General features: G+C 42.6%; 1 protein-coding gene across 2 annotated transcripts; it reads right to left on the bottom strand.

The window, feature by feature from the left end:
- Positions 1–355: 355 nt before the first annotated feature.
- On the bottom strand, positions 356–8,903 carry LOC106568102 (protocadherin alpha-C2). Of its 2 annotated transcripts, XM_014138133.3 has the most exons (3): positions 6,307–8,903; positions 4,679–4,715; positions 356–3,383 (listed from the first exon to the last, which is right to left on the bottom strand). In XM_014138133.3, the coding sequence occupies exons 1-2, from the start codon at positions 8,758–8,760 to the stop codon at positions 4,704–4,706; spliced, it is 2,466 nt and encodes an 821-aa protein (XP_013993608.1). In that variant the 5' UTR covers positions 8,761–8,903; the 3' UTR covers positions 356–3,383; positions 4,679–4,703. The 2 variants fall into 2 exon arrangements, with proteins under 2 accessions (XP_013993608.1, XP_013993607.1); XM_014138132.3 differs by lacking the exon at positions 4,679–4,715.
- Positions 8,904–16,001: the final 7,098 nt, after the last annotated feature.

Raw genomic sequence — 16,001 nt, 5'->3', positions numbered from 1 at the left:
AACCATTTCCTAGGTGCCGGGTGGTTCCTGGCAACCAGCCACTCCCATCAATCGTTTGCAGCGGACTGCAGGGTAGAGGCTCTGTCTCTGTGCTGTCACAATGGAGATCATCCATCAGTGTTTCACTGTGCAGTGTGGGCAGTCTTTAAGATAAGAAAATCACCAGAAAAGCTGTGTTTCTACCTGATACTTCCTTCATATTAACCTCTCCCTCAGTTTAATACTCAATCTCCCTGATTTAGCATGGAGTACCGAAGTGAGAAACTGGGTCATCATCAATGTCTGACGATTTAAGTATCCTAACAACCCCGATAACGTCAATAATGGCCTTCAGAAAGACAGGGACCCACAGAACCACAAATCTTAAAGCTTTATTGACAGCATTATCTACAAGCAGGACATTTAAGCAACAGAAACAACATCCAAACTGTTTTTGAATAAAAAAATGGAAGCAATGCCATTCTCTCTCACTCACTTTTTAACTCGCATCTGCCAATCAGGGTTGTGGGTTGTGTCCCCGCCCCCCACACACCTATAAATAACACAGGAAGCCCTACAGAAAGGGAGGCAGATACACTCAGACCATAGAATCATAATGCAGGAATAAGCAGTGTAGCTACACAACAGAGACAGACATGATCTGCATGATACCTAAGCAAGCACCACAGACACCCTCCTGTACCATCAAGCCAAGTGCAGAGATTACATCAGATATAAAAAGTATATTGTATTTTTAAAAAAGTACAAAGTAGATACGCCGATACAGATTTTAAACCCCATCCACTGTCAAAGTAGAGCTAAAGGTCTCAGGTCATATCACCCAGTCACTGGCTGCTTGGGAGATTTTCTCCAAATGCCTGGGATCTAAATGAATCCAGATGACATCTTATCTCTTGCAATAATCATGACTTGAACCTGGATTAAGAACCATCCTCTCATTCTCCTCAAGTCACATGTACTGGTATAATGCAGGAGACCCATAAAGAGCTCATGACGTCTGAATTTAGTTGAATATTTTCTGTTACCTAAATGTGTAATAAATGTGTCTTCATACAAGGCTCAGGCAGCATATTCTCCCCACAGGCAGAGCAGGCAGAGCAGGCAGCGCCCACATCATTAGTGTAGCAATCAGACAGCTATGTGTCCAACACCATCAGCCCTCAGACCCAAACAGTGACATGACCTCACATTGTGAGGGGAGGTGAGGTCATGATTCAAACAGGGCTTTAAATAGGAAGAGAGCGATAAAAAGAGAATTGGAGAGTTAATTAGAACTTCAAACTATGACTGCACTGCAGTCTGTGGTAGATGAGTGGTGTAGCCAGATCTGGATTCAGTGGAAATCACTGTGAATAGGAATAGCTTATTGTTTTCCCCATTAAACCTATATGATTGAGATATATATACAGTAGTATTTAAGTTCAGTATTTCATTTCAAATGAAGACTGGATGGATTGTGAGTGCAGGGCCTATAAGGTCATGCATGCACTGACGTCAAAGGAACCCCCTTTCTGTCTCAGCCGTCTTCAGTTTCTTTCTCCTTATCTCTCTCCTTCTTTTGGCCCTTTCCCTTCATTGTGACGTGTATATACTGCTGTCTGTTCTAGTTTCTCATTTCTAAGACCTAATGCCTTGAATTAAATCTCTGCACTTCAGGGTATTGCTGGGAGAAGAGATACTCTGTATGTCTATAAATTTAAAATAAAATTTTGGCTAAATTCTTAATCAGGGGAGCGCTACATTCAAATTTCATAAAATAATTTAGATTGTTTGTCTGTACACTGTTTCAGATAAAACATTTGAATGATGTATTGCGATACAAATGTCATACAGTAAGCTACACCATGCACTCGAATAAGTCACATAAAAAGCAGTGTTAACAATTGTTAGGTCAAAATATCCAATAAAAACATGACAATTCATAAAACATTGTAAACTTGAAAAACATGGCCAGAGTATTGTATTGCACCATGCCAACATAAATACATTTCAAATATACAACAATAAATACTTTTTTTAAACAGTCTTATTTTTTGAAGTGAATATAGTAACATTTCTTATATAAAGTACACATGGTTTCTTCCTCTAAGCTTCCTGTTTAACACTGAATTGTCCTTTAGCTGATTCTCTGAGGTTTGTTCACAGTGACAGGGACACTGGGAGTGTGGGATGGAGTAAGTGTTACAGTAATTGGAACCTGACAGAGGCCTGTGCAGTTTAGTTGAGAAGGCTCAGACAGAGGTATGATAAATTGTTGTAAAGTGAACCCCTTTAGTGCCTCAGATATTCTACATACAGTGTTGGCTACATTTGACCCTCATATTGTCCTGCTTAGGCAGGTAGGAACTAAATCTGGGTATTTCTCGCTGTCCTGAGTTTTTCCTTGGACATGATTCTCTCACAAAACATGGATTCTAGTCTGTGCTTTATATATACACATGCTGAGCAGGAAATGTTTCTCATCAAAATATACTAAATATAGCGTCAGTGTCAAATGTGATCATGAAGATTTGAACCGTGAGAATATATTAGCTATCTCTGTCTGCAATGTGAAGTGGAGTAAGATGGGGTACTTCTCTCCTACCTGGCTCATTGAATGACAGGTATGAGGTATGGATCTATCTTGTTACCAACTCAACATGCACATCCCATACCATGTCTCAGGAGATCAATAATCCCATACCATAGGCTGATGTTCAGAGTCAAAAACATAATTCAACGCATTCAAGAAAATTAAGGTCTAGAAAGCCAAATGATGAAAAATGTTAGTCTTATTTCTAAACAAAATTTACAAAAGTTATCTATGCACACTACACATTCACAGATGAACAAAGATAGTTATTTCACTAGCTAACAGAGTTATGGAATTGACCATATTGTGACCTCTCACACATACCCCAATAATGCATTGACATCACAATGATGAGGAACCCTCACAAGGACTAAACAGAATATCCCTGTTGTGTAATGTGTTTCTTGGAGAGGTAAGGTAGGATTTTGGAAGATAGTGAGTGCCTGGTCCCACATTTACAGTCAAAAGCCCCAGGGAGGGTTCTATGCATAATGACATCAGTACAATGTTGTCTGAAAGACCTTATGTTTGATGTTCCTTTCTTCTTTATGATATTTTCTAAATACAAGTACCTGTTGATGTAGCCATGCAGATTCATGCTCGATGGAAGATGATAAAGGTAGTCTACAGTTGCTGAGGTGGTTGGTGTGGTATGTTTGGGCAGAGGGTTCGACGAGCTGCCCCTAGAGGTAACTGTTGGATCCAAGTGATTGAAGGAGGGGTGTTGGTCACTCTTAACTTCTTTGAACGTTCTGCAGCCGAATACCCCAGATTGAGGACATCATGGCAGGTCACTGCTGGCCCTGGAATCCTGCCAATAAATCGAAAACACAGTCAGCCAATAGGAGGTGGAGAGAGGAGGGGATCAGCTTGACTGACAGCCTATAAGGAGTCACAACTCATGCAACTGTTAAGATCTCCAACTGGGGCTTGACTGGTTATTTCCGCCATCAATCAAACATGGGTGGGCATTAGATACCAAGTCGCTTACTTTTGCGGTCATAAACAATTAACATGCCTCTGGATTATGCAAGGAGGTGTGCATGGTAAATTCTATACAATTGTCTACATCGGCTATTTCTCAAATCGTTATCTTTTATTGTCCCCACAGGAATTGAGAAATTACAGAATGGATCTATCATGTGCATCTAGGTCAGATTAAAAAGCAAGCAAGTGAAATTTGAATAAAACCAAACAAATGACAAAAATAGGGCAACAGAAAGGGAGATGTACCATAGAGACATGCACATCACAGTCTGTAGGAGTGAGGGATAGGCAGGCTGGTGTTTGAACTACTTTAGTGCAATTGTTTGTGTGTGTGTGTGTGTGTGCGTACGTGCAGGGCTAAAGGTAATATGTCTATGGAGGCCACAGTTAGTCTGTGTTAGACAGTGGCCGACAGGCATTGAGCAGCTCATCATTTCATTATTTCTCCCTGTATTGGGCCAATGATAAGATGTGGCTGCTGGGGAGCAGGGGCAGAGCCAAAATATGCAGGGATGTGTGTGGGTGTGACACAGGGGCTGGATGCAGCCGCTGCTCTGAAGGTGGTGTGCACACTGAGCTTTGGACCAAGACAGTGCATACCTTAATCTGATCCTTTACCTGTGCTAGCTAGCACTTTACCCTGAGTCTCTGCCAAACAAACCACATATTGTCATTACTGCTCTGACGTGGCAGCCACTTTGGGCCTAATCTCAGCTGTCAGTGATTGGTATCTCGCTTTAGAGAGATTTCCCAATCTAATCACAGATGCATCACAATGAAGGTCAATGGGAAGAAGAGTGTGCAGTGTGTGTCGGGGAGGGGGACAGAAAACAAATAGGGAAAGGGATAGAGAAAGAGACCAGGAATTCAACCCTCTCTCTGCATATCAATGTATGTCGGCTTTTTGCTGACATTTTATAATCCATGCCCCCTTTTACAAAGGAGACTGGACTCTGCCCACATAGAGTCAAACCCACATTAGGGGTGATAAAGTGACAATTAGACCTATCATTAGAGCAGGACAGGGACACTTGCACACAAAAATGTGAGAAACACAATTCTAGATTGAGCTACACCAATCACAGTGCTCCTACATCATGTTACCAGCAACCAGCATACCTCCAGCTGTAGAATGGGCTTCCTTTCATTTTGAGTACTTTAGAACAGAAAAAGAGACAGGTTCAATGGTCAGAGTCCAACACACACACACACACCACACACACACACACACACACACACACACACACACACACACACACACACACACACACACACACACACACACTTTTCCAAAACACAAGATCCACTAATCCAATCCAAATCTCTTGTTTGTTTTCATGTCAGTACAATAGAGAGGAGACTGCCTTGTCCCTAAGTCAGAGCTAAAATTAAAACAGTACTTCAGTTATACAAGGTTAGCCTCTTATTGGACCTGGAAAAGAAAATGCACACAGACAAACACATCAACACAAAAGTAATTAGAATAAACTAACAATGTCATACAATGTTTAGCCTACACTGGCATTCCCATTATACTGTATAGAGCTCACATCAGTCCATTATTTTCCCCAAGGTTAGTTCTATTATTACACAAACCCCCGTCCTGGTTTTTGCAGTTCAGCTCAGAGAGTTGTAGTGTCTGAGACAACAGCAGACAGACGTTCTTGGAAAGCTATTTTTTGTTATTAAAATTGCATGAACTGCAAGCAAAGAATGAAAGGAAGTGGCACTAACATCACTTGGGAATTAGCATGGCTCAATGACTTAAATAAGCAAACGGAGCCAAACCCCAGTAGAGTGAATGACTGCAGGGCAAATTGAAAGCAAATAAGTTTTTCTGTTATGTCTGCATAACACTTACACAGTAATAGCCTAGCTGTGTTCATACACCACAGGACTGGAGAGCTTAAATGGATACTGTGATATTCTTGTTCTACTTACCCAGAGTCTGGTGAACTTGTGGATACTATGTTTATGTGTGCTGTATAAAGGAAGTTAGAGGTAGTTCCAGGGGCCAATACTAACTATCGGTAGTGCAATTACTGGAACTCTACAGGTACAGGAGCAATGCTACTCACAGTATCCCTTAGCGAAACACTAGAAAACCTGCAGATATCCCATACATAGAGGACATTTCGGCAAAATACATAGAGGATTTACTTAACAAACCAAACTCAACCCTGGTCAGATAAGTAGTACAGTACTACTGTATTGGTTCATTAACTGGAGTGTAGCCTGTCAGATAAGTAGTTATAAGTAGTACAGTACTACTGTACTTGTTCATTAACTGGAGTGTAACCTGTCAGTAAACATAAAAGGCTGAGAGCTGCACTGAGGTGACACAGGGTCTACAGGCTCCTCCTCTCAGAGGAATATGATAGTGTAAAGTGGGTCAAACGGTCAGTCTGAAGGATGCGCAGTGGAAACGCATAGAAACCGGCAGAGGTGTAGTCTGAAGGATGCGCAGCGGAAACGCATAGAAACCGGCAAATAATGCAGAGGTGGCTCTAGTATGAACATTTTTTTTTTACAAAACAAGGCCCTGTTTGAATAGTATTTGAATGGGTCCTTCATTCATGTAATCAGTGACTACATGATAGTCTCTATGAAAGAAAGGCTACTGCTTTCATCAAGCCAATCTTGTCAGATGTGTGATTACACGAAGGAAGGAAGAGTGTGCATTTCATATAAGGAAGTATATGTCAGAGGAAAACTGCTCCGGGCCTCCATCTCAGAGGCGTACATACCTGTAGCGTGGAGGCTCTTGAGTCGCTGGTCTCTGTAGGTCCGGTGCTTCTGGGTATACTGGACACAAAGTAGCCTGCTCCCTTCGGTACTATAGGCTGTCTGACAACCACCTTGCCTTTCCTGGTTTCTGCTAGAAACAGGCTGTACCAGTAGGCATCACTGGAGATGAGGGTGGAATCGGCTATGGTAGAGCTTCTCTGGCTGATGATACTGTTTCTGCTGATCACACTGTTCCTGTTTAGACTGTTCAGATTCATATTCATAGCAGGAGGCATCTTCATGGGCTTCGGTTTCTGACACTTCAGCACGATGACCACCAATATGGTGATCAATAGCAGAAAGGACACTGAGCCCAAACCAATGACCAAATACAGATTTAAGTCTGTGAACAAGTCATATTCCAAAGGCACCTCAGTAGTTTCTGAGAATGGTGTCACCATGTGTTCTACTGTCGATATCTTGATGGTGACTGTAGCGGAAAGAGCGGGGTCTCCATTGTCTTTGGCGACAACAACCAGCCTCTGATGGCGGGGGTCCCTATAGCTGAACATTCTCGTGGTACGGATCTCCCCATTGTACTGATCTAGACTGAAGAGGCTAGAGTCACTGATCTGTAGAAGCTGATATGTGACCCGTGAATTCTGTAATGAGTCTGCGTCAATGGCGATTACTTTGGCAACTAGGAATCCTTTATCAGTGGACCTCGGTATCACCTCTTCAATAACCGAGCCCTGCGCACGCCAAGGTGACACTATGAGCGGGGTGTTGTCATTCTGATCCAGAATGATGATGTGAACTGTCACATTGCTGTTCAGTGGAGGTACCCCAGAGTCTCTGGCCTCTATGTGGAAAAGGAACTCCCTCTCCCTCTCAAAGTCAAAGGTCTTCAGAGCATAAAGGTTGCCATTCTCTGGATTAATGGAGAACAGCATGGACATAGACGTGTTGATGATCTCCTTCTCCATGATAAAATACACCAGGTACTGGTTCTCATGGAGGTCCGGGTCGAAAGCACTGAGTGACGTCAACAGTGCGCCGGGGACGTTGTTCTCCACAACATGGATTGTGTAGAACGACTGGGGGAATATTGGCGAGTTATCGTTGACATCCAGTATCTCCAAGGTGATTGTCTCATTGTCAGATAAGCGAGGTGTTCCTTTGTCTGTGACTATGAAAGTGATTTCATATCTTGGAATTGTCTCACGGTCCAGTGGTTCTGAAACATGCAGAGCAAAGTAATCCTCCGAAGACTTATTAAGAACGAAGGGTAGGGATGTTTGTTGGTTCAAAGTGAGCTCAACTTCACCGTTGTCCCCAGAGTCCCTGTCGCTAATACTGATCACTGCTATTAATGTTCCTATGGCAACATCTTCCTTGAGCGTGCTTTTGAAAGATTTAATGGTAACCTCGGGATAGTTGTCATTCAGATCGGTAATAAATACCATTATTTTACAATCTCCGGATAACGAATTTGAGCCTTGGTCTCTGGCTTGAATATATATATCGAAACTGTGGCTCTCCTCAAAATCAATCACATCCTTAACCTTTATTTCTCCTGTATTCGAATTTAGAGAGAACTTTTCTTGTGTCTTCTCGGATGTATATAACGTGTATGAATATATCATCTCTGCGTTAGTGCCCTCGTCCAAGTCTGTTGCGTTCAAGGTCATTACTCGAGTTCCAATTGGGGAGTTCTCAGTTACATTAATAGCATATATCTGCTGGTTAAAAAAAGGGGCGTTGTCATTGATATCCAGAACCCTAACGATGATACTGGCTGTGCCTGAGCGTGCAGGGACCCCGCCATCTACAGCGGTTAGTATTAAATTATGAACCGCCTGTTCCTCTCTGTCTAAATTACTGTTGAGAACCAAATCTACGTATTTAGATCCATCGCTTCCCGTCTGTATGTCAATTGTAAAAGACTTGCTTTCGCTTAAATAGTACGTCTTAATAGAATTCGCACCGACATCTGCATCCACAGCGTTTGTCAAAGAGAATCTCTCTCCTGCAGCGGTAGATTCTGAAATATCCAAGTGCATTGTCTCCCTTCGAAAGACAGGTGCATTGTCATTTATGTCCATAATTTCAAGCTCAATGTTAAAAATTCGAATGGGATTTTCAAATATGACATCCATTTTCAGAAAACAAGACGTTGTCTTGCTCGAGCATATATATTCCCTATCTATCTTTTCAAGTATGAACAGGTCTCCCGTTTCTTTGTTAATGTCCAAATATTTGTTTCTGTGGATGATGTCAAGCTTTGCCTTGCGTGTTATCAGAGTGCGAAGGTCAAGTCCCAAATCTGTAGCCAGGTTTGCAACAACGGAACCCTCTTGCATTTCCTCGGGAATAGAGTAGCGATTAATGGACAAAGCAATTCCCCACATCGCGCTGAATACAAAGAGAACGGTGACGCACCTTGTCCATACAGTTGCAATGGAAAGCGGCATTATTGCAAAGAAATATGGTAAATTATATCAATACTTGAAGCAATCCGTTAAAAACGAATAACTTTACATCTACAAGCTATTGCCTACGTGAGAAACAATCCGTAGCCTTCTGTTCTGCACCGGGGAATTCATGCCGAGCTTCCACGCGCTACAACTGCGGTGCGCTGCTCTCCCAATCGTGATGACGTCTGCTGGGTAGTCGTCATTGAAAAGGAACAGCGACATGATGTGTGCTATGTAAAATGGTTGTACCTTATTATGAATGTTATGGTTACGAATGTAACGTTAATTAATGTTTACAGACGAAAATTAATATTTCGAAAGGTTATTGCAATAAGCACTGGTAAACTATTTCCTATGTGAGGCACTAACGGCTGCCTATTTAAAAAGTTTGCATGTGCACATTGTCTGAGATTCTGTGGTTGCACTCTAATTCTGTGGTTGTTCTCGTTTTTTTTTACTAATGTATGAATACCAATTTAATGAAGTACAACAAATCCAACGCAAGTCCTCAATAGTAATTTTAGCACCACACAACATGCCTTCAAAAATATTATTTGGATGAGGAACTCTATAATGACCAGAAGTGTTATTAATATTGAAGTAGATGTGAAGCCAAAGTTATTTCCACTAGTATAGGCTATTGTGTGTCTGCGTGATGAAGGAGCATTAGCACAGTGTCCAATACTGGTCTATAAAACATTCAAAACAAATAGGCCTAAACAAGTCAACAAGTGAAAGTATTGCATTGCAATTATTCTGCATACCCTCATATTTTAAAAATCTGCAATTTGTGATAATCAGCACCTCAAAGCCTCCACTTTACGGCTCCTGTACACTAGCACACGGTAAATTGCTGCGTGCCGCTTCGACCGCCCAGAATGGCTAGCTTGTGGCTGTGCTGGCAGAATATAGCAGTAGTTGGTTGTGCATCAAGAATAAAGCATAGCACATTTGTATGAAGGTCTGGTTATTAAATTAATAGGTTCTCCACATGGTTTGGAGAACCATGTAGTAAGTAAATACTTGAAGTAAGTAAATACTTTTTGAAAATATTTTTTAAAAACGATGTATTATTAGCTAACTAGCTACAGTGCAGGCTAACTAAAATGAGCTTCTAATATAGCTATTGTTAGGGTTTAACCAACTATTTGTTAGCATAACCTATATAAAATAACAGAGAAGCTATGCTACAATATTAAGTATATAAACTATAGATAATTGAATACTGCTATATGTTAGAGGAAGTGGCTCATGTGATGGTGGGTCATGTGGACAGAATGCTGATGCTTTAAAACAGGGTTTTGCAAGAGCTTTTTGCTGAACAACAGCAATAACAGGATATGGGTGAAACGTATATGCAGGGGGGTGTAAGGGTTTTAAAGAACTGTGCATTGTGCAGTCACAAGATGAGACATCCGCCAGAGACAATAGCTATGCCAGGAAACAGGAGTGCGTCTAGAGGTTGGGACCAACCTGCACGCCAACGATAGGCTGGAGTAAGTTTAAACCATACCCAAGCCTCTACTATGACAGGCCCTCAGGGAGAGGGAACTAAGTCTGTCAAGTATTTAAAGAAGAACTTATGATGTCATTCCAGTTCTCTGTCTGCCCTGCGGGGTGTTTCAGTGAGCCCGTATATACAAACAACATACTTACCACTAAAGTGTTTGCATTAATTAAAGTACAAAGAAATTAGAAGTTACTCTGTGCTGACTATTTTGTTCTGATACCAGATTCGAATTGACGCGACCCAACACTAGCTAGCTAGCTAGCGATATAGACAACTTTACATACTGTATAGCTAGCTAGCTAAGTTAATTAAATATCACCAGCTACCTAACTTCATATTAGCTAGCTATCTTGATGTATTTAACATTGTAAAAAATAAACTCCAAATGCATTTGTTGGTAGGTAACTAACAGCCATGGAGGAGGGTGAAAGGATATCCGCTCCAACTGTAAAAGAAGGGAGCGAGTAGGATATTCTGGATAGTTGTGTAGTACCAAACTGCAAGTGGTATGTATGTATTATTTTGTGATGCTATCCTTCATATGATCCTGCTCTCTTCACATGCTACACATGCACGTATGTGCACATACATCTATCTATCAAATGTAATCATGATTTGTTATAAGAGATATTATACTTTAGTAATCCACAATGACCTGGTGATGTAAAAGTCTAATAATGACATTATCTTCCATATTCCTACAGACTGGAGATTCCTTCAAAACGATTGCCTAAAGTTACAGTGTAGGGCACTGCACAGTTGGGTGACCAGGGCCATCTGGGACTGCTTCGTGGGGGAAATCAGGCGTGTGTGAAGGCTACCTGTGTCCTACATAACTTTATGAGGATGGACATGAGGACCAGGAGGGGATCTGCAGCTCGCCGCAATTGTGCCAGAGGAGAGGTCTGCTGCTCTGCGGGATGTTTCAAGGATGGGGGCTAACAATGCAGCACAGGAGGCAATCTGTGTGCGGGAGATCTTCACCTCATACTTTTTCAAATAGGGTGCTGTTCCCTGGCAACACCATAGACTACACTATGTACAACCAAAGGCTCTTTTAAGAGCCATTCACATTGCAATAAGAGTATTCCTTCATTTACTTAGCTATGTCAACTGCAGTTATTCAATTCCCAGTTTCTCTCCCATTCATTTCTACTTCTCAGGTGAAGGTGCTGTTTTGGTAAGAGTGATGTCTGTACAAAAACAAAACAGGCTATTTTAAGAGTCACCCATATTGAAAAGATTTAGAACAATTAGACACCCTATATGTGTATCAATCTGATGGATGGATTGTGTTGTGCAGTAAGCAGGCTCAGTTGTGTAACTGTGGCTCCTTCCACCTTCAAATAATAGGCAAGGGGACCAACCATGGAGAATAGTTAGACACTTCATTATTTCTATTTATATAACTATGCCATATTGTTTGCCTCGTGTACCTGTGCATGTTTTTCAGTATAAAGTACTCTGCAGCCACTGAGTGTGGACACCAGGTGAGGTCACACACACACTTCCTGTTGAACAGTCTCTTTAACTACCTTATTTTCTCAATAACAGTCTCTCATCCCTCTCCCCCTTCTCCATAAATCCTCTAGGTTATATCAACTGTATTGGTGAACCCCTCCCGCATCTGAACTGGCTACATGGAGGACACAGCATGATCAGAGGTGAGAGGTCACCTGGTCGGGTCAACAGGAAGTATTATTAAAGAGATGCTTTACATTGAACTACAGATAGAGATGTAGTATTCCCAGAGTTAATGATCCAAGGTCAGTTTTGTGATGATTGATGAATGGCAGTGGTAGTATGATTAAGCCTTGTGTTTTTTTTATTCTATCTGTCTCTCGTCTGCAGATATGTTTTGATGTGAGAGAGGATGCCAACCCCCAGTCTCGTCATCGCCACCTCACCCGCTCTTAAGATAACCTTCGGGCCAACTGGGGGCCCAAGGCTGGTTAGGAGACACCGCACGAGACAGTGTTATGTAATTGTGATGACCTGAGAGAATATGAAGTTTACCAGCACTGTAATTAATTAATCATATGCTGTCTTCCCTGCTCCTCTGTTTTTACCTCTTTCCCTTTCTGTCTTTGACACTCTTTCTCGCACCTCTCTCCCCACTTTTACAGCACTCCACCCGAAGCTTGACATTGCACATGGGGATCTTAGGCTTTTGTGCAGCTGCTCGGCCATGGAAATCCATTTCATAAAGCACCCATTGAACAGCTCTTGTGCTGATGTTGCTTCCAGAGGCAGTTTGGAACTCGGTAGTGAGTGTTGCAACCGAGGACAGATGATTTTTACGCGGTTCAGCACTCAGCAGTCTCATTCTGTGAGCTTGTGTGGCCTACCACTTCGCCGCTGAGCCGTTGTTGCTCCTAGAAGTTTCCACTTCACAATAACAGCACTTACAGTTGACCGGGGTAGCTCTAGCAGGGCAGAAATTTGATGAACTGAATTGTTGGAAAGGTGGATCTAATGACAGAGCCACGTTTAAAGTCACTGAGCTCTTCAGTATGGGCCATTCTACTGCCAATGTCATGCTCCCATGACTTGTCCAAAAGGCAAAACAATATTCAGAAAAATAAATCTATACATGGCCATATAATAAAATAAAGGTCTGAGATCGAAGGTCTGAGATCGAGTTCTTCATTAAGCCCCCCCAATCTAAAATAATTAGACATATTTCCTATTTATTTTATTTTCAGAACCCTTGCAGAATAAATTCCTCACCTTTTCTGGCAATGATGGGTTCATATTCCCATAGTAACAGTACAACAAATTAGCATTCGTCTCTCATTTAATTGAGCCTATGTAAATAGATAGTATATAGATAGTCTATATATTTCTAGTTTTCTGTATGTGATCGCATAGTCAATGCGGTTTAGTCTACAGACTAATTTAACAGGTGAACATCAAGACAGTTGATCTTTTACTTTGAAGTATGTATGCTACTACTGCATACCCAGCCGTCACCATGTCTTGAGACATTTTGAGAAATGTCTTGAGACATAAAAATGAAGACGTCTATAGACATATCTTGGAAATACCAATGTCTTGAGACATCCGTCTTAAGGCATCTCGAGAGACATTTTATAATTTGTTGTTTTCATGTTTTACTAGTTATGAATACTAATCATTCACTCTCATGCACATTCATAGAAATAATTGTACTGCTTACCCAATCACAGTAATCAAGATTTATCCACCAAAATATCTTGTCTGGATAATAGATAATCTTTGGTATGGCCTCTATGGCGTGCACCAAGTTTATAAATCTTAAAAATGTAAGATGTAGGCTACTTATTGTTTTCAGAAATGTAGCATGCAGATATTTATTGTAAGATTTAGGCTACGGTTTTAAATGATGCACCAGAAATGTGATTATAAATCTCGATGTCGATATCAAGCCACAGTTATTTCCTCTGTCTGTATGACGATGACAGATATTCTAAAAGGAACAGCGACTATCATTTGTTTTTCAACTAGACAATGACCCAACACACCTCCAGGCTGTGTAAGGGCTATTTGACCAAGAAGGAGAGTGATGGAGTGCTGCATCAGATGACCTGGCCTCCACAATCACCCAACCTCAGCCCGATTTGAGATGGTTTGGGATGAGTTGGACTGCAGAGTGAAGGAAAAGCAGCCAACAAGTGCTCAGCATATGTGGGAACTCCTTCAAGACTGTTAGAAAAGCATTCCAGGTGAAGCTGGTTGAGAGAATGCCAACAGTGCAAAGCTGTCATCAAGGCAAAGGGTGGCTAGTTTGAAGAACCTCAAATATAAAATATATTTGGATTTGTTTAACCCTTTTTTGGTTACTACATAATTTCATGTGTGTTATTTCATAGTTTTGATGACTTCACTATTATTCTACAATGTAGAAAATAGTCAAAATAAAGAAAAATCCTTGAATGAGTAGGTGTGTCCAAACTTTGACTGGTACTACAATATATATATATATATATATATATATACACACACACACACTGCTCAAAAAAATAAAGGGAACACTTAAACAACACAATGTAACTCCAAGTCAATCACACTTCTGTGAAATCAAACTGTCCACTTAGGAAGCAACACTGATTGACAATACATTTCACATGCTGTTGTGCAAATGGAATAGACAACAGGTGGAAATTATAGGCAATTAGCAAGATACCCCCAATAAAGGAGTGGTTCTGCAGGTGGTGACCACAGACCACTTCTCAGTTCCTATGCTTCCTGGCTGATGTTTTGGTCACTTTTGAATGCTGGCGGTGCTTTCACTCTAGTGGTAGCATGAGACGGAGTCTACAACCCACACAAGTGGCTCAGGTAGTGCAGCTTTCCAGGATTGCACATCAATGCGAGCTGTGGCAAGAAGGTTTGCTGTGTCTGTCAGCGTAGTGTCCAGAGCATGGAGGCGCTACCAGGAGACAGGCCAGTACATCAGGAGACGTGGAGGAGGCCGTAGGAGGGCAACAACCCAGCAGCAGGACTGCTACCTCCGCCTTTGTGCAAGGAGGAGCACTGCCAGAGCCCTGCAAAATGACCTCCAGCAGGCCACAAATGTGCATGTCTGCTCAAACGGTCAGAAACCGACTCCATGAGGGAGGTATGAGGGCCCGACGTCCACAGGTGGGGGTTGTGCTTACAGCCCAACACTGTGCAGGACGTTTGGCATTTGCCAGAGAACACCAAGATTGGCAAATTCGCCACTGGCGCCCTGTGCTCTTCACAGATGAAAGCAGGTTCACACTGAGCACATGTGACAGACGTGACAGAGTCTGGAGACGCCGTGGAGAACGTTCTGCTGCCTGCAACATCCTCCAGCATGACCGGTTTGGCAGTGGGTCAGTCATGGTGTAGGGTGGCATTTCTTTGGGGGGCCGCACAGCCCTCCATGTGCTCGCCAGAGGTAGCCTGACTGCCATTAGGTACCGAGATGAGATCCTCAGACCCCTTGTGAGACCATATGCTGGTGCAGTTGGCCCTGGGTTCCTCCTAATGCAAGAGAATGCTAGACCTCATGTGGCTGGAGTGTGTCAGCAGTTCCTGCAAGAGGAAGGCATTGATGCTATGGACTGGCCCGCCCGTTCCCCAGACCTGAATCCAATTGAGCACATCTGGGACATCATGTCTCGCTCCATCCACCAACGCCACGTTGCACCACAGACTGTCCAGGAGTTGGCGGATGCTTTAGTCCAGGTCTGGGAGGAGATCCCTCAGGAGACCATCTGCCACCTCATCAGGAGCATGCTCATGTAACAGTGTAGGTTCCGTCCCTCTCTTCGCCCCAACCCGGGCTCGAACCAGGGACCCTTGCACACATCAACAACTGACAGCCACGAAGCATCGTTACCCATCGCACACAAAAGCCGCAGCCCTTGCAACGCAAGGGGAAACCCTACTTCAAGTCTCAGAGCGAGTGACGTCACTGATTGAAACGCTATTAGCGCGCACCACCGCTAACTAACTAGCCATTTCACATCGGTTACACTCACCCCCCCCTTTGACCTCCTCCTTTTCCGCAGCAACCAATGATCCGGGTCAACAGCATCAATGTAACAGTGTAGGTTCCGTCCCTCTCTTCGCCCCAACCCGGGCTCGAACCAGGGACCCTTGCACACATCAACAACTGACACCCCACGAGCATCGTTACCCATCGCGCCACAAAAGCCGCGGCCCTTGCAACGCAAGGGGAAACCCTACTTCAAGTCTCAGAGCGAGTGACGTCACTGAT

Source organism: Salmo salar, chromosome 13 (genome assembly GCF_965601325.2).
Source record: "Salmo salar chromosome 13, fSalSal1, whole genome shotgun sequence".
NCBI lineage: Eukaryota > Metazoa > Chordata > Actinopteri > Salmoniformes > Salmonidae > Salmo > Salmo salar.
This window is presented reverse-complemented; position numbering and strand designations above follow the sequence as displayed.

Coding starts and splice junctions, on each gene's coding strand:
- LOC106568102 (XM_014138132.3), bottom strand. CDS start 8,760: ATGCCGCTTTCCATTGCAACTGTATGGACAAGGTGCGTCACCGTTCTC. Junction 3,384..6,306: donor CAAGAGCCTCCACGCTACAG/GTATGTACGCCT, acceptor ATTTATTGGCAG/GATTCCAGGGCCAGCAGTGA.